At 42.7% G+C, this 25,748-nt stretch overlaps 1 protein-coding gene across 4 annotated transcripts in view; it reads right to left on the reverse strand.

Moving 5' to 3' along the window:
* The window catches only part of LRRC2 (leucine rich repeat containing 2), a 66,909-nt gene extending 48,610 nt beyond the window's left edge, over nt 1–18,299 (reverse strand). For all 4 annotated transcript variants that reach the window (XM_073232413.1, XM_073232412.1, XM_073232411.1 and 1 more), the window contains exons 1-2: nt 18,148–18,299; nt 7,826–7,969 (exon numbers count right to left, since the gene is read on the reverse strand). In XM_073232413.1, the coding sequence (XP_073088514.1) occupies nt 7,826–7,950 (125 nt within the window). In that variant the 5' untranslated portion in view covers nt 7,951–7,969; nt 18,148–18,299. The remainder of the gene's footprint in view (nt 1–7,825; nt 7,970–18,147) is intronic.
* Nucleotides 18,300–25,748: the final 7,449 nt, after the last annotated feature.

The raw sequence follows: 25,748 nt of genomic DNA on the forward strand, positions 1-25,748 counted from the left end.
ACATATGTTCATGTTAGCTTTGTGGCCAAACAACTGGAGACAACCCAAAATGTACATTCACAGGTGAGTGGATCAACAGGCCGTAGTTCATCCATACAATGGGTACTATTCAGCAATAAAAAGAAATGAACTATTGATACACACTACAACATGAAAGAATCTCTATATCATTAGGCTGAAAGAAAGAATCTAGACAAAAGAAGAATGATTCCATTTATATAGTCATTCCATTTGTACAAGATTCTAATAAATGTGAACTAATCTACAACAGAAAGTAGTAATCGTCTGGGAGCTGGGAGACAGAATTAGAGGAAAGGATTACAGACAGTGTGGAAGAAGCTTGTAAGGTGATGAATATGATCATGGCCTTGATTGTGGTGATAGTTTTAGAGATGTAGACGTAATTCAAACTTTTCAAATTGTATACTTTAAATATGTGTCATTTCTTGTATGTCAATTACACCTCAAGAAAGCTTTTATAAAAAAATAAATCTCATGGTGCTCATTTGAATCACCTCCTGACATACATCCTCAACCGCCCTGCCCCGGTCTTGCCTTCTCATACTGACCTGGACAACCCTCAGTCTAGTTTACATCCACTTCCCTGCTCTGCGTCTGCAAGGACACAGTGAATGAGCATGGAGGAAGATTCACAGCCTTGCAAACTGCCTTACTTTGAATTGATGGCTGCTAGCCTGAGGTGCCCCTCATTGTTGCTCAGCATTCAAACCATGCTTTGCTCAAGCCCCTAGATGACTGTTTCACTTTTCTCTCCTTCAAGCAAATGTCCATCACCACCTACCCTATCCTCAGTCTCAGCTCATAACTTGGCTTCCTAATTCAAGCAGGGAAGGAATGAAAAAGAACCAACTTCACAGACTCCAGGCGTCACATGCATGCCATCTACTTGTGTCTGTTCCTGTCAACTGTGCCTTCCATGCTGTCCATCTGGAACAATCATGAGATCCTGCCTATGGCCAACCCCTCCCCATACTTGCTAAAGTTGCTCACTGACTCAGAGACGTTGTTACAATGGTCCCCTCTGTCAGCACACAAGCACGCAGTGATTTCTCATATCTTAGGTTGAAAGGGAACCCCACCTCAACCCCTGTCTTCCACCCAGTTTCTCTGCTCCACTTCACAGCAAGACTCCATGAGCTGTGCTTCCTCATATCTACAGTTCTCCTTCTGGTCCCCATTCTTTGCTCAACCCACTTCAGTCACTCTCACCATTCTTGAAATGCTCCCAAGGTCATTAATGACCTCCACGTTGCCAAATCCAGTAGTCAAATCCAGCCCTCATCCTACCTGATCCTTCTGCAGCACTTGGTACAGACCATCACTTCCTCCTCTTTGAAGCCTGTCAGACACGTGGCTCCCAGGACCCCTCTGTCCACCAGTTACCCTCCTACCTCTCTAGTCACTGGGCTGCCTCCTCCTCAGCTTCTCAACCTCTGAATCTCAAAGAGACCCAAAACCCAGCACCTGGGCACCTTTCCTTCTCTATCCACACTCATTCTTTGATGTCTCCGGTCTCAGGGATTTAAATGCATCTGTATGCTGACACCCAATTATGTATTTGTAGCCAAGACTTCCTGCCTGAATCCAGCCCAGTATTTCCACCTGAATGTCTAAAAGGCATCCCAAATTAACACATTCCAGCCGAAACTCCTGATCTTCACCCCCAAAACTTGCTTCTTCCCCCATCATAGTAAAAGGCTTCCAGCTACCCTGGCTGAATGCCTCAGGGTCATCTGACTTTCTCTCATAATTTTCATCAATTCCATCACTAGACACGGTCAGTTTCATGAGAATCTGGCCACTCCCCACCATCTGTCAGGAGGCAAATACCACTCCAGGCAGCTTGGGGACCACAGTCTGTAGACCCCAGCTCTCTGAAGATGGTCCCCAAGGAAAGCCTGAAAAGGGCATGGGCCCTCATTCAGCAAGTTCTACTACACTAGAGCAGCCCCAGACGCTGGGGCTGGGGAAGAAGCTGGAGCAGAGCTGAGAGCCACTCTGGGCTCCTTCAGCCCTAGTATGTTTTTGTCACTCGTGCTAGTGTAGATCACACAGACCCACTGCCATGGGTGTTGTCTGGTTTGAGGGCTCAAGTTCTTAAGTTTGAGATTCACATCCTATGGGATAAATTCAGATAAGTGGCAAATGAAAGTAGAACAGCTATGATGTTTACCGTAGCAGCTTAATTTATCAAGCATGATCAGAATAGGTATTTGTTTAATTCAAATAGCCCATAAAAATGGAGAACAAAGAATAAAGTGACAGTCATACCTTACACATTTTCATTTAAACTAAAGTTTAGTTTGCCATTTGCCAACTTGATAGAGGGTCATGGACTTCCTTCAAAAATGGGTCTGCCCCATGGAGGCCCACAGAACTCCCAACACAAGGGACCCAAGGAGGAAAACACCAAGACATATAATAATTGAAACAGCAAAGATCAAAGACAAGGACAGAGTATTAAAGGCAGCCAGAGAGAGAAAAAAGGTCACCTACAAAGGAAAACCCATTAGGCGATCATTAGGCTTCTCAACAGAAACCTTACAGGCCAGAAGAGAATGGCATGATATATTTAATGCAATGAAACAGAAGGGCCTTGAACCAAGGATACTGTATCCAGCACGATTATCATTTAAATATGAAAGAGGGATTAAACAATTTCCAGACAAGCAAAAGTTGAGGGAATTTGCCTCCCACAAACCACCTCTACAGGGTATTTTAGAGGCACTGCTCTAGATGGAAGTACTCCTAAGGCTAAATAGATGTCACCAGAGAAAATAAAATCACAGCAAAGAAAGCAGACCAACCAAATACTAACTAAAGGCAAAAAAATAAAATCAACTACACACAAAAGCAGTCAAAGGAAACACAAAAGAACACAGAATAAAACACCTAACATATAAAGAATGGAGGAGGAGGAATAAGAAGGGAGAGAAATAAAGAATCATCAGACTGTATTTATAATAGCTTAATAAGCGAGTTAAGTTAGATAGTTAGATAGTAAAGAAGCTAACCTTGAACCTTTGGCAACCACAAATCTAAAGCCTGCAATGGCAATAAGTACGTATCTTTCAATAATCACCCTAAATGCAAATGGACTGAATGCACCAATCAAAAGACACAGAGAAAGAGAATGGATAAAAAAGCAAGACCCATCTATATGCTGCTTACAAGACACTCACCTCAAACCCAAAGACATACACAGACTAAAAGTCAAGGGATGGAAAAAGATATTTCATGCAAACAATAGGGAGAAAAAAGCAGGTATAGCAGTACTTGTATCAGACAAAATAGACATCAAAACAAAGAAAATAACAAGAGACAAAGAAGGATATTACATAATGATAAAAGGGTCAGCCCAACAAGAGAATATAACCATTATAAATATATATCCACCCAATACAGGAGCACCAACAAATGTGAAACAAATACTAACAGAATTAAAGGAGGAAATAGAATGCAAGGCATTCGTTCTAGGAGACTTCAACACACTACTCACTCCAAAGGATAGATTCACCAGACAGAAAATAAATAAGGATACAGAGGCACTGAACACCACACTAGAACAGATGGACTTAACAGACATCTACAGAACTCTACACCCAATAGCAGCAGGATACATATTCTTCTCAAGTGCATATGGAACATTGTCCAGAATAGATCACATACTAGGCCACAAAAAGAGCCTCATTAAATTCAAAAAGATTGAAATTCCACCAACCAACTTCTCAGACCACAAAGGCATAAGACTAGAAATAAATTGTACAAAGAAAACAAAAAGGCTCACAAACACACAGAGGCTTAACAACATGTTCCTAAATAATCAATGGATCAATGACCAAATTAAAACAGAGATCAAGCAATATATGGAGACAAATGACACCGACAGCATAAAGCCCCAACTTCGGTGGGATGCAGCCAAGGCAGTTCTAAGAGGAAAGTATACAGCAATCCAAGCTATCTAAAGAAGGAAGAACATTCCCAAATGAATAGTCTAAAGTCACAATTATTGAAATGGTAAAAGAAGAACAAATGAGGCCCAAAGTCAGGAGAAGGAGGGAGATAATAAAGATCAGAGAAGAAATAAATAAAATTGAGGACAATAAAATAATAGAATATAATCAATGAAACCAAGAGCTGGTCCTTTGAAAAAATTAACAAAATAGATAAGCCCCTAGCCAGACTTATTTAGAGAGAAAGAGAATTTACACACATCAAAAGAATCAGAAATGAGAAAGAAAAAATCACGACAGACCCCACAGAAATACAAAAAATTATTAGAGAATACTATGAAAATATATCTGCTAACAAGCTACAAAACCAAGAAGAAATGGACAACTTCCTAGAAAAATACAACCTTCAAAAACTGACCAAGGAAGAAACAGAAAATCTAAACAGACCAATTACCAGCAAAGAAATTGAATCAGTAATCAAAAACTACCCAAGAACAAAATCCCTGGGCCAGATGGATTCACTGCTAAATTTTATCAGACATACAGAGAAGACATAATACCCATTCTCCTTAAAGTTTTCCAAAAAATAGAAAAGGAGGGAATACTTCCAAACTCATTCTATGAAGCCAGCATCACTCTAATACCAAAACCAGGCAAAGACCCCACCAAAAAAAGAAAATTACAGACCAATATCCCTGATGAACATAGATGCAAAAATACTCGACAAAATATTAGCAAACCAAATTCAGAAATACATCAAGAGGATCATACACCATGACCAAGCGGGATTCCTCTCTGGGATACAAGGATGGTACAACATTCGAAAATCCATCAACATCATCCAACACATCAACAAAAAGAAAGACAAAAACCACATGATCATCTCCATAGATGCTGAAAAAGCATTCGATAAAATTTAACATCCACTCATGATAAAAACTCTCAACAAAATGGGTATAGAGGGCAAGTACCTCAACATAATAAAGGCCATATATGATAAACCCACAGCCAACATCATACTGAACAGCGAGAAGCTGAAAGCTTTTCCTCTGAGATCGGGAACAAGACAGGGATGCCCACTATCCCCACTGTTATTCAACATAGTACTGGGGGTCCTAGCCATGGCAATTAGACAAAACAAAGAAATACAAGGAATCCAGATTGGTAAAGAAGAAGTTAAACTGTCACTATTTGCAGATGACATGATATTGTACATAAAAAACCCTAAAGACTCCACTCCAAAACTACTAGAACTGATATCAGAATACAGCAAAGTTGCAGGATACAAAATTAACACACAGAAATCTGTGGCTTTCCTATACACTAACAATGAACCAATAGAAAGAGAAATCAGGAAAACAATTCCATTCACAATAGCATCAAAAAGAATAAAATAGCTAGGAATAAACCTAACCAAGGAAGTGAAAGACCTATACCCTGAAAACTATAAGACACTCTTAAGAGAAATTAAAGAGTACACTAACAAATGGAAACTCATTCTATGCTCTTGGCTAGGAAGAATTAATACTGTCAAAATGGCCATGCTGCCTAAAGCAATCTACAGATTCAATGCATTACCTATCAAAATACCAACAAAATTCTTAAACGAACTGAAACAAATGGTTTTGAAATTCATATGGAACCACAAAAGACCCTGAATAGCCAAAGCAATCCTGAGAAAGAAGAATAAAGTGGGGGGCACCTCGCTTCCCAACTTCAAGCTGTACTACAAATCCACAGTAATCAAGACAATTTAGTACTGGCACAAGAACAGAGCCACAGGCCAGTGGAAAAGAATAGAGAGTCCAGATATTAACCCAAATATATATGGCCAATTAATATATGATAAAGGAGCCATGGACATACAATGAGGAAATGACAGCCTCTTCAACAGTTGGTGTTGGCAAAACTGGACAGCTACATGTAAGAGAATGAAACTGGATCATTGTCTAACCCCATACACAAAAGTAAATTCAAAATGGATCAAAGACCTGAATGTAACTCATGAAACCATAAAACTCTTGGAGGAAAACATAGGCGAAAACCTCTTGGACATAAACATGAGTGACTTCTTCATGAACATATCTCCCCGGGCAAGGGAAACAAAAGCAAAAATGAACAAGTGGGATATATCAAGCTGAAAAGCTTCTGTACAGCAAAGGACACCACTAAGAGAACAAAAAGATATCCTACAGTATGGGAGAATATATTCATAAATGACAGATCCCATAAAGGGTTGACATTCAAAATACATAAAGAGGTCATGCACCTCAACAAACAAAAAGCAAAAAATCCAATTAAAAAATGAGCAGAGGAGCTGAAAAGACAGTTCTCCAAAGAAGAAATTCAGATGGCCAACAGACACATGAAAAGATGCTCCACATCGCTAGTTATCAGAGAAATGCAAATTAAAACCACAATGAGATATCACCTCACACCAGTAAGGATCACCACCATCCAAAAGACAAACAACAACAAATGTTGGTGAGGTTGTGGAGAAAGGGGAACCCTCCTACACGCTGGTGGGAATGTAAACTAGTTCAACCATTGTGGAAAGCAGTATGGAGGTGCCTCAAAAAGCTCAAAATAGAAATACCATTTCACCCAGGAATTCCACTTCTAGGAATTTACCCTAAGAATGCAGCAGCCCAGTTTGAGAAAGACAGATGCACCCATATGTTTATCACAGCACTATTTACAATCGCCAAGAAATGGAAGCAACCTGTGTCCATCAGTAGATGAATGGATAAAGAAGATGTGGTACATATACACAATGGAATATTATTCAGCCATAAGAAGAAAACAAATCCTACCATTTGCAACAACATGGATGGGGCTAGAGGGTATTATGCTCTGTGAAATAAGCCAAGCGGAGAAAGACAAGTACCAAATGATTTCAGTCATCTGTGGAGTATAAGAAGAAAGAAAAACTGAAGGAACAAAACAACAGCAGAAACACAGAACTCAAGAATGGACTAACAGTTACCAAAGGGAAGGGACTTTGAAAGATGGGTGGGAAGGGAGGGATAAGGTGGGGGGAAAGGAAAGGGGACATTAGCAATAGCATGTATAATGTGGGGGAGGCACGGGGAGGGTTGTGCAACACAAAGAAGACAAGTAGTGACTCTACAGCATCTTACTACACTGATGGACAGTGACTGCAATTTGGTTTGTTGGGGGGGACTTGGTGATGGGAGGAGTCTAGTAAACATAATGTTCCTCATGTAATTGTAGATTAATTATACCAAAAAAAAATGTGTCTTCCAATCAGAACCCCATTCTGCCTTTTTTAGATAAACCACACCCACAATGCATCACACAAGAGTTCCAGTTTTGGTTTCTTTACAGGGAATAAAAATTACAGACACGCAAAGCCACCTGAATGTGCAACCTTTCTAGCTTGTCATACTTTTAGCAGTCTTTTACAGTGTTGATTCAGTTGTGTGGCTCATGTTTATCATAAATGTAGTTTTCCCAAAGCACTCAGCTTAGTTTTCATGTACATGATAACTCTTTTCCTCATATTACATGAGTTTATGTGATGGTAGCCAAATTAGACTATTTCAATGCAAGTGAAAATGGCATCAGCTCAACGAATCTTACCTAGCATTCATTCAACTCAATGGTTGAGGGCTGAGATGCGTGACCCTAGCAGCGAGCACACAGCTTACATGGGTCTGGAGGGCATTCGGCCACCGAGTGTCCAGTTTGCTCTGGGCAACAGGGTGGTGGTTCCGAAGTCAAACGGGCACATGCCCTGACAGTGGGAACTCCCAGAAGAAAGGTACCCCCTCCACATGCAACTCTTGCCCAGCCTGGTCACTAAAGGAGCTACAGGTTCAAACACGTACTTTTCCAATGCGCTTTTCTCAAGCCTTTCTGCCTCCTTCCTCTGCCAAGCTTTGTGCTTCTTGACACGAGTTTCCCACAAGGCTCTGATGACGGAAATATCGAACACGACCACTTTATGTCCCATTTTCGGAGCACGAAATTACCTATTTAAAAAACTATGTCAGTTTCATAGAAGAAAATAGTTTTAACATGAACTTTAAAATGAAACATGAATGAATCAATTATCTTAAGGAATGATGAGATGCCTTGTTACCTCCAGGATAGCAGTTGGCTCATGTTCTTAATTTCTGATAGCACTACATATAAGTAAAAGTTCAGCACTCAACCTGGGTCATCTCCTCTAAAAGGCACAGTCATCTCCCTACCCTCCAGCTGAACTGTAGGTTCTTAAGCCTCATGGCTCCACATTTTATTGAATTTACTAGCATCTACCTTCCCAATAGTTTGTAACACACTCAAGGGCAAATTTGATGAGTTCATCAGAACACACACACACACACACACACACACACACACACACACACACACACACACACACACACACACACACACACACACCCCTGATCATATGAGGCTCTGTGCTAGCCACCATTAAGTAACAAAACCAAATATTGCCCAAAGCCCCACTGAGCACCTTCCCATATAGCCTGGGGACATGTCCTGTGAGGATTCCCAGAAATGTGAACTTTGCAAGCTGCTATCTCTGTTTATGTGGTTCTCCAAGTGCAAGGAACATCAGACGCAGGTACACATTGGCCATCACATCTCAGAGGGACCCAGCACTGTGCCCGGTCATAGGCCTTCCATAAACATTGGTTAAATGAATAAGTGAGAGAATGAATGAATGAGAGTAAAAGATTTGCATCAGACTGCTTCACTCTCAGGCCACTCAGTGAGCTTTCTCTCTTTTTATTTTCCCATCTCATTTTTACTGTTTCAAATGATTGTTTACTTCAAAAAAGTAGCAGGATATAAAACATTTCAATGTTCATTCCACTAACCTATACTTACCTCCCTTATCTAAATAAAATAACTTTCTAGATATTGTTGTTAATATCTCCTACCTACAGCATGGAAATCTGGTTAAATTCATTTCTTGATCTGCACAAACACAGAGTGTCAGGTGGCAAACAGTAGGGTTGATGCATACTCTCTGCTCCATCCAGTTCCAGACACTTCTAAATAGCAGTCAGTGAGGATACAAAACCAGATATTTAACCTTCTGACCTAAGTGTGCACTCTCCGCAAACGGCCTGCCACTAGCAGCTGAACGTCTGAGGCCCATAATTTTAGTCTAAAGAACTGAAAATGCTGACCCCAATTTATTCCCTTCTTTTCATTAATTTCTGACTTCTAGGACTATCTTTTGTGTCCCTTAAATCTCTTTTCACCTAAAAGTATAAATGGTGCAAGTTTTTGCATGGGTATATGTTTTCAGTTTTCTCGGGTAACTACATAGGAGTGGGAGTGGAAAGTCACATGACAACTATGTTTAACCTCTTCAGGAAGTGCCGAGCTGCTTCCAGAGAACTCCATTGTGTTACATTCCCACCAGTAGCATATGAAGGTTCCAGTTTTTCCACATCCTTCCAACCCTTGTTTTATGCTTTCTTTATTAGAGCTGTCTAGTAGGAATGAAGTGGTATCTTGTTTATGATTCGCATTTCCCTGACAGCTACAACGTTGAGTATCTCTTGAATCACTTATTGACCACCTTGGGAGAAATGTTCAGATCCTTTGCCCGGTTTTTAACTGGGCTATTAGTCTTCTTATCATTGACTTGTAATAGTTCTTTATATATTCTAGATGCAGACCTTTTGCCAGATTTGCAAAAACTTTCTGCCATTTTGTGAGCTATTTTTTTACTTTCTTGATTCCATTCTTTTACTTTTAACATAAATATATGGTTATATTTGATGTGAGATTTTATAGACAAAAGCTGTTGGATCATTTATTTAACACATTCTGATGATGTCTTTTGATTGATGTGTTAGGCAATTTACATTTAATATAATTACTGATGTGTTTACTTTTAGGTCTAAATTATTATTTTCTGTTTGATCTTTATCCCCCTTTTACACTTTCCTGCCTGCCTTTGTGTTATCTGAACCTTTCTCATGTTGCCCTAAGGAGTATAAGACACATGCATAACTTCTCATAGTTTCCTTAGAAACAGTATCTAACCACTTCAGGTGGGATGTATAAACCTTACCATCACAGAGGCTCCTACCTTAATGTGACAGCTGTCCTATGTACTCTGGCAATCATATTTTTGTTTTGTATTATTTTACATCAGTCATATATTTTTTAATTACTGTATTAGATATTATGTATATGTGTCATGTGTTATAATTCAACATTATATAATTTAACATAAAATATATAATTTAATATTATTATTAACTTTAATCAGTCACATATTATATTATTTTATATTAGTCATATCAGTTATATTTTTGGCTTCCAATCATCAAACTCATTCTAAAGAACTCATGAGAAGAAGCCGGCCCATCATATCTACCCTGCTATGTAGTATATCTGTTACTTGACCTTCACTCCTGTTATCCTAGGATTTCCTTAGTATCGTTCCCCTTCTGTCTAAAAACCTTCCCTTAACAATTATTTTAGAGGAAGTCTCCTAACAAATTCTGTTTCCTTTCTCTGAGGATATCTTTTTTTCACCTTCACTCCTGAAGGTTATTTTTACTGGATACAGAATCCTGAGATGACAGTTCTTTCTTCGAGCACTTGAAATACAGTGAGCTTTCTGGCCTTCATGATTTCTGATGAGAAATCTGCAGTCATTGGAGTCATAATTCTCCAGAGGTGATGCATCATTTTCTCTCACAGTTTCAAGAGCTTGTCTTTTTCATCTCCATTATGTTTATGAGACTATCCAGGGAGTATTTTATGTCAACTATTGTCTATTTTATTTCTAAAATTTCCATTTGGTTCTTTACACTTGCTCTTTCTTTGCTGAGACTCTCTGTCCATTCATACCTGAGGGCAGAGGGAGAGTACCCAAGAAAGGACAAACGTGGAAGGGTTCAGACCTCATTTTAGAAGTTGTGGGTCGGACCTCCAGAGAGCAAAGCAGTCCTCGGTCTGCTCGGGTTGTCTGCCTCATTGGCCAAGTAATAAGCCACACCCCATTGTGCAGGTGCAAGTCCGGCTGATCAGCAAGCAGAAGTGTGGGCATGCAGTGGGCATCCAGGTGCCAGGAGAGGCAGGAGGCCTCTGAAGTGTAGTCTGTCCAGGGACTTACAGGAGAGTGTGACCCCTCAGGCCCTGAGAAGCCTGTGTGGAGGATTGCAGAGAGAGACCAGGTACAAGCATGGGCACGTGGCCTTCCGAGCACATGGGCTACAGGAGGTCCAGTGAGCTGCAGAAAGGTTATTGCTAGCCAAGGCTGCCGAGCTCCAAAGGGCCAGTGGCTGATGTAGGCTCCAACAGGTGTCCCACTGCTGACCAGCCCCCTGCCCCCACTGGAAAAGGCAAGCTCCTTCCTGCCACATTGTCCCTCCACAGCCCTCTGCTGAGAGAATCTAACATGGCACTCCCCTTAAAGGACAATTAAAGGAACCCCACTGGGTATCACAGAGTATGTACATTGAAAGGTGTACATTTACTGCTGAAAGGCAATCCGTTGATACCTGATGTGGTGGTGATCCATTTGATTCAGTTGACCTCACCTGCTCACCTGCCTTCTGTGGGCTGTGATTCCCCCATCAGGTCACCTGACTGTTCTGTGCTATTCAGCTGTTCCATGTGCGCCACCCAGTGGCCACCTGGGATGGAGGTGATGTGCTCCCAGCATGCGGTGCTAACAGTCCCCAGCAGGCTGGTCAGGCTCAGTGAGGCCAAGTGCGGCTCAGCTCTGAGGAGGTGCCGGGAGCTCCTGAACAACCATCAAGGGTTGTTGTCCCGAACTCCTCCCTCTCTGACATAAACCTGCTCCTTCCACATTCCTGGGGCTCCTTTTTCCAATCCTCTGACCAAGACCTGGGGCTTGAGTTACTCTGCATTGTGGGGCATGTACTACCTATGTTCAGGGCCAGGAGGCAGGAAGACTACGAGAGGAAAAAGGAATGACAGTTTTCCACCCTCTGGGGCTGCAGGTCCTCTGATCAGGAAAGAGGGACCCCTTTTCTCAAAGTTTTGACTGAGTTTCTCCAGTACCAACCTTCTCCCCACCCTCCTGCTACCACAGACTCCTTTGGGGGCTGAGGCAATAAGGAGAAAGAAAAGAAAAACAAAACAGGGATTTATGCCTACTCTCTGAGCAGTAGGAGCCCCCTTTCCCATTCCTAGAGCAAAGCTGAGTGGCCTTGTGCCCAGTTATGGGCTCCAGGCTGCCTTGAGTCCGGGCTGGGAACACACCACAGGTTTTGTGGTGCTTTGAATTCTGCTGTCCTTCCTTGATCCCTTGCAACCACTCACATTTCGTAGTCTACATATTTCTGCTCTGTGCATTCTGTCCAACTTTTTTAGCTGCACTTAGTGGGACAGACAGGGTGGGGTGTGCCTACTGCATCTCATCCAAAAGCAGAAGCCTCTACATTTAAATGTTCTTTTGCCACTTTCCTTACTCCATTATCTTCAGCTCAGGAGCTGCAAAGCTCTAGGGGCTTTGCTTTTGATATAAAAATGTCTGTAAAGGAATGGGTAGCATCAGCCTGAAAACAAGAGCCCAGTGTCCATAGCCAATAGTGGAGAAAAATTTTAAAGTGAAAGAAGCAGGTAGCCTATTTTTTTGAGGAAATCTCTACACATCATGCAAACCTACACATGAAAACAAACCAAAAGCCAAAGTGCAGTGCACAGAATCTGAGCAGCCCGGGCCACCCAGCGTGCCGGCAGCTCAGCTGGAAGAACCTCTAGCTGTTAAAGATGCTCTGCGTCAGCCATCATGGCTCAGACCCTGTGGTGAGTCTCTCTTATTTTCTTAGTCCAGGAAATCCTTGAGAACTGACCAAATCAGTACATTAATTGCCCCTGCCTCAAAACAATCACTGCTCATTAGTTTCCATGCACTCATTTGGAAAAAGGTAATTCAAGTTCCCATCTTAGAGGAATGGTCACTTCTTGATGCCTTTGTGTTCTATTTTTAAATAGTGGTAGATTAATATAAGGTCCAGTATTTCAGTAGAAAGAACATATCCTGTGTCTGTATCTGACCACATTCACCATTCTCCTTGTGTTTTGCAAAGCAGACAAGGAAGTTCTATTTTTCAACTAAGGGGCTTTTGAACATGCCAGAATTTAAATCAGGGTCTTGCCTGAGATGTTCTATTTGCAGATGTGTGTCATGAAAAGTGGAGGCTCTAAGAATAGTAAGTGATGAGCACGTTTGCTAAGGATCTACATGGAGTGTCCAGAAATCCTGAAAAGCTAAGATATCCCAGCTCCTAAACGTCAGGTCCAGCCCAGCCCCTGCGTCTGTGCAGGACAGGGCTGAGTCCAGGTCTCCCTAGACAGCTGGACAGGTTCAACCTTAACTAAGGAGACAGTAGGCCCCTGGGTGGGTGCTGAGATTGGGAAAGCGGTTTTACAGCAAGAGCTCCTGAGTCACCCAGGGCAGACAGGAGACACTCCATCCAGAAGCAAAGCCACACCGGGGAGCAGAGAGGAGGCAGAGGCAGGTCCCCGTCACTCAGCGCCGTGGGGAAGAAGCTCCCCTGGCAAATTTCTAAAGTTAATCTCTTCTTTGTAGCATGAATTCCCATCAACACAATCTTTAAGGCGAATATGTAAAATGTAATTTCCTAAGCATTAACTTTCTCCAGAACTGTGGACTATCACCATGACATACTATACCAAAGCAGAAAAGAGAAAAACTAAACTCTACAGGACCTAACCTAGGAGACTCCTCAATAGATATAAAGCAATAGCTTCTTACAGAAAATCTGACAACCAAGTAGGCTCTCCTGGGGCATCACAAGAGTGCAGAGCCTTCGCCTGGGCCCCTACTGGTGCCGCAAAGACCCTTGGTTCCAGAATGGCATCTGATTCCAGTTCCCTGCTGGAGATCGGGCTTTGCTTGGTGAGAGCAGAATAGCGAGAACAAGACCCCCTAGATTTGGGCAGCACTGTCCGCAGCCACAGAGCATCTTCCTGAGAAGAAAGCACCTAGGACTAGAAGCGCGGACGAGAACAATGATGTCACTCACTGCTACAGAAGGAACACTGGGCAGAGTGCCCTTAGGCTCAGCTCTCTCCACGCTTAGCGTTGCGGGTCCTGAGTGACACGGTCAGCAATCAGATACTCTCAAAGGCTGGATTCTCAGTGGAAAAGAAAATTCATCCTGGATAAACCTTTGGCTTAACTGCAGGGCTCAGCAAAGGGCAAGATGGCAAGTATTTTAGGCTTTGCAGGCCAACAGGCAAGATGGAAGATACTGTGTAGGAAGTTACATAACAAAAGAGAAAACTCCCAGCCTGCGTCTCCCTGCCGGCCTCTTTTTGCCAACCTGGAGTGGGCCTGCCCGAGTGGCAGTGTACTTCATGCTCTGTGCCCAGTTGCCACCTGCGGGAGACATTCTCGGGACAACAATGACCAGCCCAAGAGGGAAAGGGCAGTCAGGTGGGTGCACAGAGGGCAGGGGAGGGGCGGCTCATGGCAGGCAGGTTCACTCTCTGCCCCTATGGCACCCATATGCCAGTGTGTCCCTCTCCCCTCCCAGTCATCTCAGGTTGGGCAGCTCACTGAAGGCTAGGTAACTTATCAAGTCACCAGCTCCTGAGCAGAGATTCCACGGCTTGGTGCCCAGCAGTTGCCAACAGTAGAGTTTCCAACACGTAGATGGCAAACGGCATGGGCCTCAGGCAGCAACACGATACTGCAGGCCAGGCAGGCAGGCACTGAGATTGGAGGGCAGGGTGGAAGGGGATTCTCCAGCTGGCCTCCATGGCGCACAGGGCCAGCCTGCTCTAGCAGTGCCCACATGCCATACAAAAACACAGGCCAATCCAATGGGGTACTGTTTGCTGATCCCAGACTTAGTAAACGATAAAGTCTGAAATACTTTGCTTTGCTGAATGTGATGGCTTTAAATAATAATACCCACACATTCCTTGATGCTCTTCCCTTTGAAAAGGGAGAGCTTAATTTCTTTTCTCCTTGAGCGTTTGCTGGACTTAGTGACTCACTTCTGATGAATAGAATGTGGTGACAGTGATGGTGTCTGACTTCTGAGACTAAGTCCTCCCAGACCTTACTTGCTCTCTCTCAGATCCGTCACACAGGGGACTTCGCCGCCATGTCATGCGGATGCTTGGCATCCCTGCCCCCTGCGGAGAGTGACTGAGGCCTCCTGCCAACAGCCATGAGGGTGGACACAACTTAAAAGCAGATCCTCCAGCCCAAGCTGAGCCTTCAGATGGCTGCAGCCCTGGTCAACATCTTCAGTGCAGCTTCCCGAGAGACCCTGAGCCAAGACCCCTCAGTTAAGCCACTTCTGATTTTTGCCCCTCACAGAATATGAGATAATAAATGTTTACTGTTTTAAGCTGTTAACTATTAGGTCGATTTGGCATGCAACAATAAGTAACTAATACAGTGGGCAGTAAAATAAGAGGCATTTGTCAAAACGAGCCTTATTTTGTAGTGATAGCTGGTATCAATATCCAGGTGCTTCTTGACATATCTACTTGGATAACTCATACACATCTTAAAGAAATATGATTCCCTTCAAACATACTTTTTTAGAATCTATCCACCCCTGGCTGCCTTAATTTCCCATCTAAAAAATGGTTCCATATTTATATGGAGGTCATACCTTTGTGCTTTCTGTTCCCTCACTCCGCCCACCTGCGATGCAGACATGTGCTCCTCCCCCATTCACGTGGTTCCCCACATACGCTCTGAACTCAGCCCCACTGAGTGGCCTTCTGGGTGGCCTGCTCATCTAAGGCAGGTCCCCTGTTGTTTTCTCTCTCAGACTGCTGCTTATTTACTTCACAGTATATAATACAAGTTGAGTTATTTGATCATTTGTTTAATTGTACATTATCTGTCCAGGCACCAAGCTGAGAAAAGGGCCTGTCTATTGACAGCAGATACCTGAGAGGCTCCTGACTTGGGCTCAGAGCCTGGCCCCCTCAAGTCGGCCACCCGCCGCTGAGCAGCCATCCAGTAACAGACAATCGAAGTTGGAGGGGCTGCATGGCTACAGATGCCAGGTTCCTGCTTCCTCAACTCAGAAACCCTGTGTACTGAACTGGTGTGTATTTCTGTCCTTTGATTCTACATAACTGACATTATGGGCACTCATTAAATACAGAAAGATGAATGTCCTTGCCCTGAGTTCCCAGTCTAGTGGGGAAAACAGATCCTCGAAGGGATACATTTCAGTGCAATGTGTGGATCTGACAGGTGCTGCAGGTGCTGCCATGGGGCCAGACGAAGGGGGCTGCCCTCAAGTGGGGTTGGGGGTAGCCTGCATGGACCCTGAGTAAGGGGAAAGGACTATCCCTGCAGATCTGGTTGAATAAATTTCCAAGCTTCCCCTGCCAAGCCAGGTATATCAGAATCACTTGACAGAACGATCTGCTAGCCTGAGCCAGAGGGCATGACTGGAAAAACATGTCCCCTGGCACCAGAGCACGAGTCTCCACTCCAAAGTCATATGCCAGTGTCCCAGGAGGGAGGGTGGACTTCTGGCCACCTAAACCTCTTCCTTCTTGTCAAATGACAGTCAGGGCTGGGGGGTGGGTGTTGGGAACAAGGCTAACATCTCAGAGCCTGAAGTGGAAGGATCTGGAGAAGTCTGGAAGGAGGCGTGACAAAATTCACAGTACAGGTGCCAAACTGCTCCTGCCGCTCCTTCTGCAAGGCAGGGAGAGGGACACCAGCAAGGGGACAGGTGGGTACGGGGGACAGGGCTGGTGCCAGGGGGTCACCTGAACAAGCCAAGGGGAGGAAGGCCTGGCTCCCTCCTCCCCGTGCCCCCCAGACCCCCCAGGACTCCTCTGTCCCTTGGGCAGTCATGTCCAGGCTTTCCACAGCATTCCTCCAGGTGTAACCAGGGGGAGATGAAGCCTGTCAGTAGCCTTGCTGGGAATGACTGCAACTAGTGGGAAGTTCTGGTGACCCCAAGGTACAATGGGGGCAGTAATATGGAGACAAGGGGCTTTAGTGACCCAATTTCTATTCTATCCTCACATAAGGCCACTGCCTAGACCCCAGAGTTAGGACACAGAGTGAGTTTTCTCATAGAAAGAATGGGGCAAATGGGGGTAAGTATTCAAGTGAGGTCAATATACTCATGATATTTCAGCCAAATTCCAAATTAAATTACATTTTATGTCACATGATTAGGATTTGGGACACAGAGTGAGTTTTCTCATAGAAAGAGTGGGGCAAATAGGGGCTAAATATTCAAATGATATTAACATAGTCACAATATTTCAGCCAAATTCTGAATTAAATTACAGTTTATGTCACATGATCAGGATGTCTCTGGGCACAGCTATATATTTTTATGGAAAATAAACAATTTAAGTTAATTAGAAAATCAGCCAGGGGAGGCAGAGGCTACAGACAGGCCCTCAGGACTCTAGCCCAGACAGGCTGCTCTGAGGTTCATACAAGATAATCTGTGTCAAGTGCATAGGACAGGACCCAGCACTTAGTAAAGCTCAAAGTCAGTTATTCAAAGAAAAGGAATTTAGACAAACATTGTCACCAGTTAAATATAAGATCAAACCACGAGGTACCTGAGCACCTGAGGAAGTTCTCTGGGAGAACGCCCCAGCCCCCGAGTCACAGGAGAGGATTTGGTGCAGCACAAGACCAGCCAGCACAGCTGAGCTGCTTACAGAGGCAGACAGTTCTCCTCCGGGTCCCCAGTCACCTGCCATCCTCACACCCATGCCAGGAGGCACGACACAGTGTCCTGGGAGACTTCCCCCGACCTATGCCAGCATCCCTTTCAGGGCACTGAGGAAGACACACACAGTTGATCTATCTCCCCTGGGCAGCACTTTGGGCCAGAAAGCTTAGAGCTCAGCGGTGTGCTGGGGACCCTCTGCAGCAGCACTCCGCTGCAGACCACCTAAGTCCCACACTGTCTCCTTCTTCCTTCAATTCCAGTTCTTGCCCTAAAATGCAGATATAAGGGTAATCCTCAGGCCCGTGTCCCGCTGGGAATGTTGACCCTAGCGTGCCGTGGCATAGTGGGGAGACGTCCTGTCCCCATCCTCCCGGCGGGCGCTGCACGCCCCCACCCTCCCGTCCCTGCAGTCCTCTCCCCACAAGCCCCCAGTTTCAGGAGCAGCCACTCACTCGCCCTCCCACACCTCCTGCAGGATGGCCACCTACCCGCCGCGGCTGCAGCCCCCGGGCCCTGCCGCAGCCCGCCGAGTGGAGCCTGTGCACACACGCAGTAGGCGTACACTGGGGCCGGAAGCACTGCAGCTGCCCGAGCCTCCAGGCCGGTGTACTAACAGGCTATATTTGTAAGCTGATAATATGATCTCTAGGCCATGTGCTGATAAACTATCTATCTATTCCATGTGACTCAGCCCGGTATGAGACAAAACAGATTTTGTAGGGAAGGTCTTGGCACACAGCACATGACAAGGTGGCCAATCTGAGCCCTGTAACCCGGGATTATCTGCACCACCCTCATGCATGGCGGGATCTTTTTAGACTGGAAATTCTCAAGTGTGTTAAATAAAACAGACCAGAGAAGGGAAAGGACTCCGTACTCTCAGCACTCTAAATAGGAACCAAACAAAAAGCAGGCTAAGTAAGCCAGATGACCAAGGGAATGTAATTCTTTTTCAGTGTTTGAAGCAACAGATGTCAAAGGGTCATTTCATGTGAGTTTAGGTTTTCTTTATTGATTTTACTGATTGGGCAAATACAGTTTGCCGATCTCTGCCATTGTGACAATTTGGCATTCAGCAAATAATCAGAATCTGAGCAGAACCGCCCCCACCCCCCACCCTGCTCCAGGGAGCCCACACAACCCACCCGCAACACCTCCAACACCACTTTATGGCACGACTCCTCATACACCTTTGCCTTAAACAGAAAACACCTTTTGCCTAATATATACATTGTAACTCTAGTTACAAAATGGTTTGCTTTTCAAAGGGCTGTTTTCTATGGAACATTTTCTACTTTTTGACATTTATATTATCACTAAGTTATATACTAAGTTGGTAAGGCTCAAATAAATCTTTGTGACTAGATTAAATCATACCTCTAAAGTGTTGGATATGCTTTTTATTACTTAGGAGAGAATTTCTTATTTATTTTTCTCTTTTGATAAATAATGTAAGTTACCTTTTTTGTGATTAACATTTAGTTTGGTTTGGGTTTATGTTTGGTTTGGAGTTTTTTATGGTATTGTGAACCAAAGAATAGGAACTGAAAAGGCAGTTTCAGTTCAGATACTACTTAAATAGTATATCACTTTATAAGAGAGCTAACTATTCAAAAGCTTGATCATAATTAAGTGGAAAAATATATTTTCCCATAAATGCATTCCAAATTCAATGGAATGCATTTATGGGATTCCATTATGATGCTAGTGTGGGAGGAACAGGCCATTGGATCGCCCAGGCTCCTCTGACTACAACGTGTACCCAAACAGGACTGAGACATTTAGCTAATAAAAATACTTTCCATGGCATTTGAATTTCAGATTAACAAATCATTTTTTAATGTCTCAATATTGCATGCAAATAATTTTTGCACTAAGAAATTATTTATTATTCATATGAAATGTAAACATAACTGGGTGTCCTTTATTTTATCTGGCAATCCTCCACTCAAACCCCCCAGGATCTTACTAAAATGCAGTGTGATGTGGGAGGTCAGAGCAGAGCTGTGTGCTAACAGGGCTGTCTCTTTAACAAGCTCCAGGTGATGCTGGAACTGCTGGGTCAGGGGCCACACCAGTAGTGGCAAGGACCTGCTATTAGCGCAGCCTGGTGCAGTGGTACCCACGACTGGCTCCTCAGTGGCAGGGTCTAGGTGGTTCTAACTCAGCTGGTCTGGGGTGGGGGCCAGTGGTCCATATTTTCAGCATACTCCATGGATGCTTCTGATTCACAGCCAGGAATATGAAGCATGATATATGTAAAAATACTAACCGTACTTATGGTCATGCAAAGACTTGTTATTATTATATTATTGCTGTGTCCAAAGAGACCTCCCAGTTTCTGAGCCCCCAAGAGGCAAGAGGCAGGACTGTCCCCAGAGGTTGTCACTTCCTGGTGTCCCCTTACAGCTGGAAGCAGCCCAAGTCACAAACAGCCTTATTACTACCAACACAAGCTATTTTCTCAGAACTTAACACTTTCTTATGTTAATTCAGCTCCAACTGGGCCTGTGGCCTCTCATGAAACTGCAGCCTGCAGACCACAGCTTCAGCCTCTCCATGGGAGGCATGCATATGTGCCTCAAATCCAAGGGGATCCCACACACACGCCCACGAAGACATCAGAGGGACTGAATGCTTTCCTCAGGCCATTCTGAGTCTCGGACTCCTGTTAGGACATTGAGTCACATGTACCACGAAACTTTCTTCCAGGTAAATCCCTGCTCTCACCAGCCCAATGCCCCTGTTTCATGGCATAATTATAGAAGAATGAAAAACCCAAAGTCCTACAAACCACTTCACCTTACTTCAGTGGCAAATACCAAATGCTTCCCACTGAAGTAGGAGCAAGTGATGAGGGTTCCTGGCCCAGAATGGCTGTGAATCTCAAGCACGGCACCCTGGGCTGAGGAAGGCTGCCCTGGCTCCCGTATTATATTAACTTACATTAACTACACGGCCTGATGATAATATTTGGGATATATTGGGTTAAAGTAAAATATATTATGAAAGTCAATTTCACCTGATTCTCTATCATTAATGTGGCTAACAGAAAATTTAAACTCATACATGAGGCTGGCACGGTATTTCTACTGGGCTGTATTCCCCCAAATCAGAGTCCAAACCTGGACGACCCCGGCAGGCAGGCCTGACAGATGCTCCCGTCACCACCAAGGCGAGCCGCAGGGAGCACTGAGAACACAGGATCAGAGCGGAGCGTCACACTCTGCTCTCAAAGACTTAAGTTTATTTAGTCTTCCTCTTCACAAATATAATCTTATTCAACTGCAAGAGGCCAGAACTCAGATCTGTGCCAGTTCTATCACCAGGAGCCATGTCATCTGTACCCTGGAAGCTAGCCACATACCCACTGGGCCCACGGGCAGTCCTGACGTGATGCTGACCAGCACCCCATGGAGGATGACTGCCGATGGGTTGGACGCATTAGGAAACCAGGGCCCATGGGTCATTCCCACTCAGCCAAATGGTAATTATCAGGAATGCCAATCCTAAAGCTCCAACTGGAAACTCTTCATGTGTGATGGTACAATTGTGGATGGAAAGGTATTTGTTTGTTTGTTTTTTTTTTAATTTTGGAATGACCATTATAAGATTAAAATGAAATAGTCATACACAAAGTCAAAACAAATAAAAAAAAACTACACATAACAGCTAACATTTTTTGCGTGGCTGTTATGTGCCAGGCACAGTTCTAAGTGCTTTACAGCATTATATCTAACCTTGGAAAACACCAGAAACAAATCAGAATTTAAAACATACTACTGTCATTAAGGTAGCAGAAACTACACTCAGCACTTCCTGTTACCTCATCTCATGCTGGCCACAGTGCTGAAAGGGAGGCGTTACTCCATTCATTTCAGTGAGGGGGCTCTGAGGTGCTTGGGGTCCCTGTTCGCAGGTGGGCTTGGCACCGGGCGCAGGCCTGGGCTGCCCTGAGATGCTGTGCTGTGTGGTGAGGGCAAGGAAGGAAAACATGAATGCGTGAATGTCGCCTGGCTCTCCTCAGGATGGAGAGGTGTGTAGGAAGACAGTCACATTTGTCAACTACCCAAATGTGCCAGAACTATGGTAGGTGTTCCTCTTATAAGGATAAGATATAAGAAATCTCATAAGATATAAGATGCCTATAGGAGGGCATCTCTGTGGGGCAGGTGTCCATAGTCCCATTTTATGAGCATAATGAAGGAAAAACGAAGCTGAGGTTAAGTAACCTGCTTGAAATAGGTGACGTGTCCCCATGGGTGTACACTCACCTCCCTCCCTGGTGTTAAACATACCTATTGAGAAGTTCGAAGAAGCCTAGCCTTACGTGTTCATATCAGTCCAGCACAGCAGTGACCCTGGAGCATTGATACAAAGAGTACCTGCAAATAAAGCTTCATAACCAAAGCCCACATCAGCCACAACTCTGCATCAAACTGCACCCGGGCCTGCACGGAGCTCTGGGGAAACCCTCCTGGCAAAACCTAAGTGGCTTACCTAGAGACTCTACAGTAAAATTGAATCTGATGTTTTTCATGAGTGGATGAGGAGAGAGGAAAATGTAAAATACATATTTAGAAATCAAAATGGGAAAAAATGCCATTTTCCCCATTATTAAAACCCTGACTTCACTGTAGCCTTGTTCTAGCCAGAAGGATCCAGTTCTAGAGCTGATTTGTTTGCTGTTTTTCTGCCTCTCCCATGGCCTTGTGCAGTTGGCATGCTGTCAGGTGAGTCAGCAGTGTATGTCTCTTCCCGTAGCTGTCTCAGACTGTTAGATTGGGTGGCTTGGAAACAATAAAAATTTATCACTCACAGCTCTGGAGGCTGGGAGCCCAAGGTCAGGGTTCCTGCATGGTTGAGTGAAGACCCTCCTCCAGGTCGCAGACTTCTTGCTGCTGACCCTGTAGCCAACAACTTTGTAAAACTTACTTAGATGAGTTTTCTAGAGCTGCCATAACAAATACTACAGACCATGGAGCTCAAACAACAGAAATTTCTTTTCTCACAGGTCTGGAGGTTACAAGCCAAGATCAAGGTATCAGCAGGTTTAGTTTCTTCTGAGGCCTCTTTCCTTGGCTTGCAAATGGCCACCTTCTGACTGTGTCCTCACATGGTCTTTTCTTGTGTATACATCTCTGGCATCCCTTTGTGTGTCTTAATCTCCTCTTCTTATATGGACACCAGTCAGATTAGCTCATGCACATGAGCTCATTTAACCTTACTTACATCTCTAAAGACGCTATCTCCAACTACAGCCACATTCTAAGGTACTCAAGTTTAGGGCTTCAACATATAAATTTGCAGGGGAATCTAGTAACCACAATGTTGCTCATATGATTGTAAATTAATGATACCAAAATAAAATTTAAAAATATGTATATATTTAAAAAAAGAGTAAGTGTTAGAAAGATTGAGGCATAAAAATATTTGTGCCTCTGTCCATATCTCTCTAAGCCTGAGTGGTATGATCACTGTAGAAAGTATGTACCAGCTATCTCTTTTGAAATCCTTACTGCCTTGCAAAATAAAATCTAATCTTACAGGAAAAAAAAATTTGCAGGGGAACAATTCAGCCCATAACACCAGCCTTCTCAGAAACTTTATAAAGCCAAGAACTCTAACCAATGCAAGAGATCAATAGATTACTTGAATTTAATCATGGATTGAGATGATTCAAGACTATGTTTCAGTTCCTCAGAAGGTTCTTCATTTCTGATTTATCTTTATTCCTAGAGTACCTCATGGTTCCAGATTTACCAGGGACTCCCTTTGGGCTGATTCTCAATTCAAATTTTTGTCCCCTTAGCCTTCATAAGTCTGCAGAAATCCTTGTATAGGCCCACAACCTCTTAGCCACCTCTTTCAAAATTGGCAGATGTCTCTAGGGCAGTAGTTGGCAAACTACAGCTGGCAGGCTAAACCTGGCTCAATGTAAGTGAAGTTCTATTGGAACATGGCCACATCCATTCATTTAAGTATTATTTATTACCTACTTCATGCTACAACAGCAAAGTTGAGTTGTTGCTAGAGTTTAATGGCCCACAAAGCCTGAAATACTTATTATCTGGCTTTTTACAGAAAAAGTTTGCTATTCTAGGAAACATAGCTCCAAACACACTGACTTAATTTCTGAAATTCCTTCATCTCTGGCACCCTGGCCCTATTGATGATTTAAGCCAGGATCAAGGAAGGACACCAAGATGTGTAAGACTTCAGTAACTCAAGGATGGAGAGTGAATTACACTGAGTATAGTGGACTGAACACAGTTAAAATAAAACTATTGTTCCTTACAAGAAATATGCCTTAAATGTAAAGCTCCAAAGGTAGAAAATAACAGAAGGAGAGGGTGCATATAAGCCACAGAGTAAAATGGCTGACAAAGCCATGTTGAGGTCACACAAAGTATACTTAAAAGACTTGCCAGAATAAGGAATATTTCATAATGCTAAAAAAGACAATACAGAAGACATCAGAAAGATATAATAGTTCTAAATTTCTAAGCAGCTAACAATATGGTCTACATACATATAAAACAAAACTCTGAAAACTAAAAGGAAAATATATAAATTCACAGTGGATATTTTAACACCTTCCTTCAATAATTGAAAAGACACCAGACATATAATTAGTAAAGATATAGAATAAGTTCATATGAAATTGACATAATTAACCAAATATACATAACTAGAAAATGGAAGCCAAGAATAGTATAGGACTATTGTAAAGGACAAATTATTTTTTAACTGAGTTTATGCTAGGTCATTAAGCAAGTCTCAAAAAACTTTAAAGGACTGATATTAGAGTATGGTTTCTGATCATAGTACAAATAAGCTAGAAGTTAACTTTTTTAATTAGCTACAAATTATAAATTTATTATAAAATTATAAATATATGGATCAGAGAAAAATCACAGTGGAAATGAGAAAATGCTTTACAAATACTGGAAATAAAAGTACAATGTATGCTTATGCTTCTAAAACCTTAATTATAGATAATAGAAAAGAAGAAATCTGGATCCATAGGGGGGAGTTTGAAAATCAGTGATCTGAGCTTTCATTTCAAGTAATTAAAACAAAAGACCAGAAGAGTAAATCCAAAAGAAGTAGAAGGAAGGAAAGAATAAAGAGCATCAACAATGAGGTTTTTTAAAATAAGCATTTGGTAGAGAAGATTCACAAAGGCAAACATTGATCCTTCAAAATAAACAGCAATGACAAAATTATAAATATTTGAAATAAAAAAGGATCCATCATTATAGATTCCGCTGTCATTAAAGCATCTTAAAACACTGTTGTAAACATCTTTATGCATATAAATTTGAAAATGTGGTTAAAATGGACAAATTCCTAGAAAAATATATCGAAATTGACAGAAGAAAACCTGAACACTATTAAATTTTATGAAAACAAATTCATAAGTAAACTTCATCCCATTCTTCCCCCAAAACACCAGATCCAGCTGGCTTCGTTCATGAATTCTACCAGACATTTAATGAAGAAATGACCCCATTATTTGAAACCATTGTAAGATTGTATATCAAGGATAACACTTTAATTTAAAAAAAATGACCCAAGCATTACACCAACTCTTCAATGTAATAGAAAAAAAAAAACAATTTAAAACTCATTTTGTGAGATAGACACAATCTTGAAATTAAAACATGACAAAGATATTCAAAGGTATGCAAAATACAGGCCAGTCTCAAGCACAAACATGCATGCAAAACTCCTAAACAAAACAGTAGAAAACTGAATCCAACAAAATATAAAATTGATTTGTATCACGACTGTGCTTTGGTTTAATCTAGACATGCAAGTTTGTTTTAGCATTTCAAAATCAATCAATACAAACCACCACATTAATAGGATAAAAAAAGAAAAATTATCATCACAGCAAATGCAGAGAAAAAAATATGGCAAAAAATTCAACATCCATTCATTTTTTTTTAAATCCTTAGAAAAGCAGAAATACAATTCCAGAGAACTACTCCATAAAAGCAATGAGACCACTAGCAAAAACCTTCAAAATCAACTTTTCAGAATTCTGAAGCCAGAAATAACCAAAGGCTTACAACAATCTGAG

This window comes from Manis javanica, chromosome 3 (genome assembly GCF_040802235.1).
Source record: "Manis javanica isolate MJ-LG chromosome 3, MJ_LKY, whole genome shotgun sequence".
NCBI classification, from domain to species: Eukaryota; Metazoa; Chordata; class Mammalia; order Pholidota; family Manidae; genus Manis; species Manis javanica.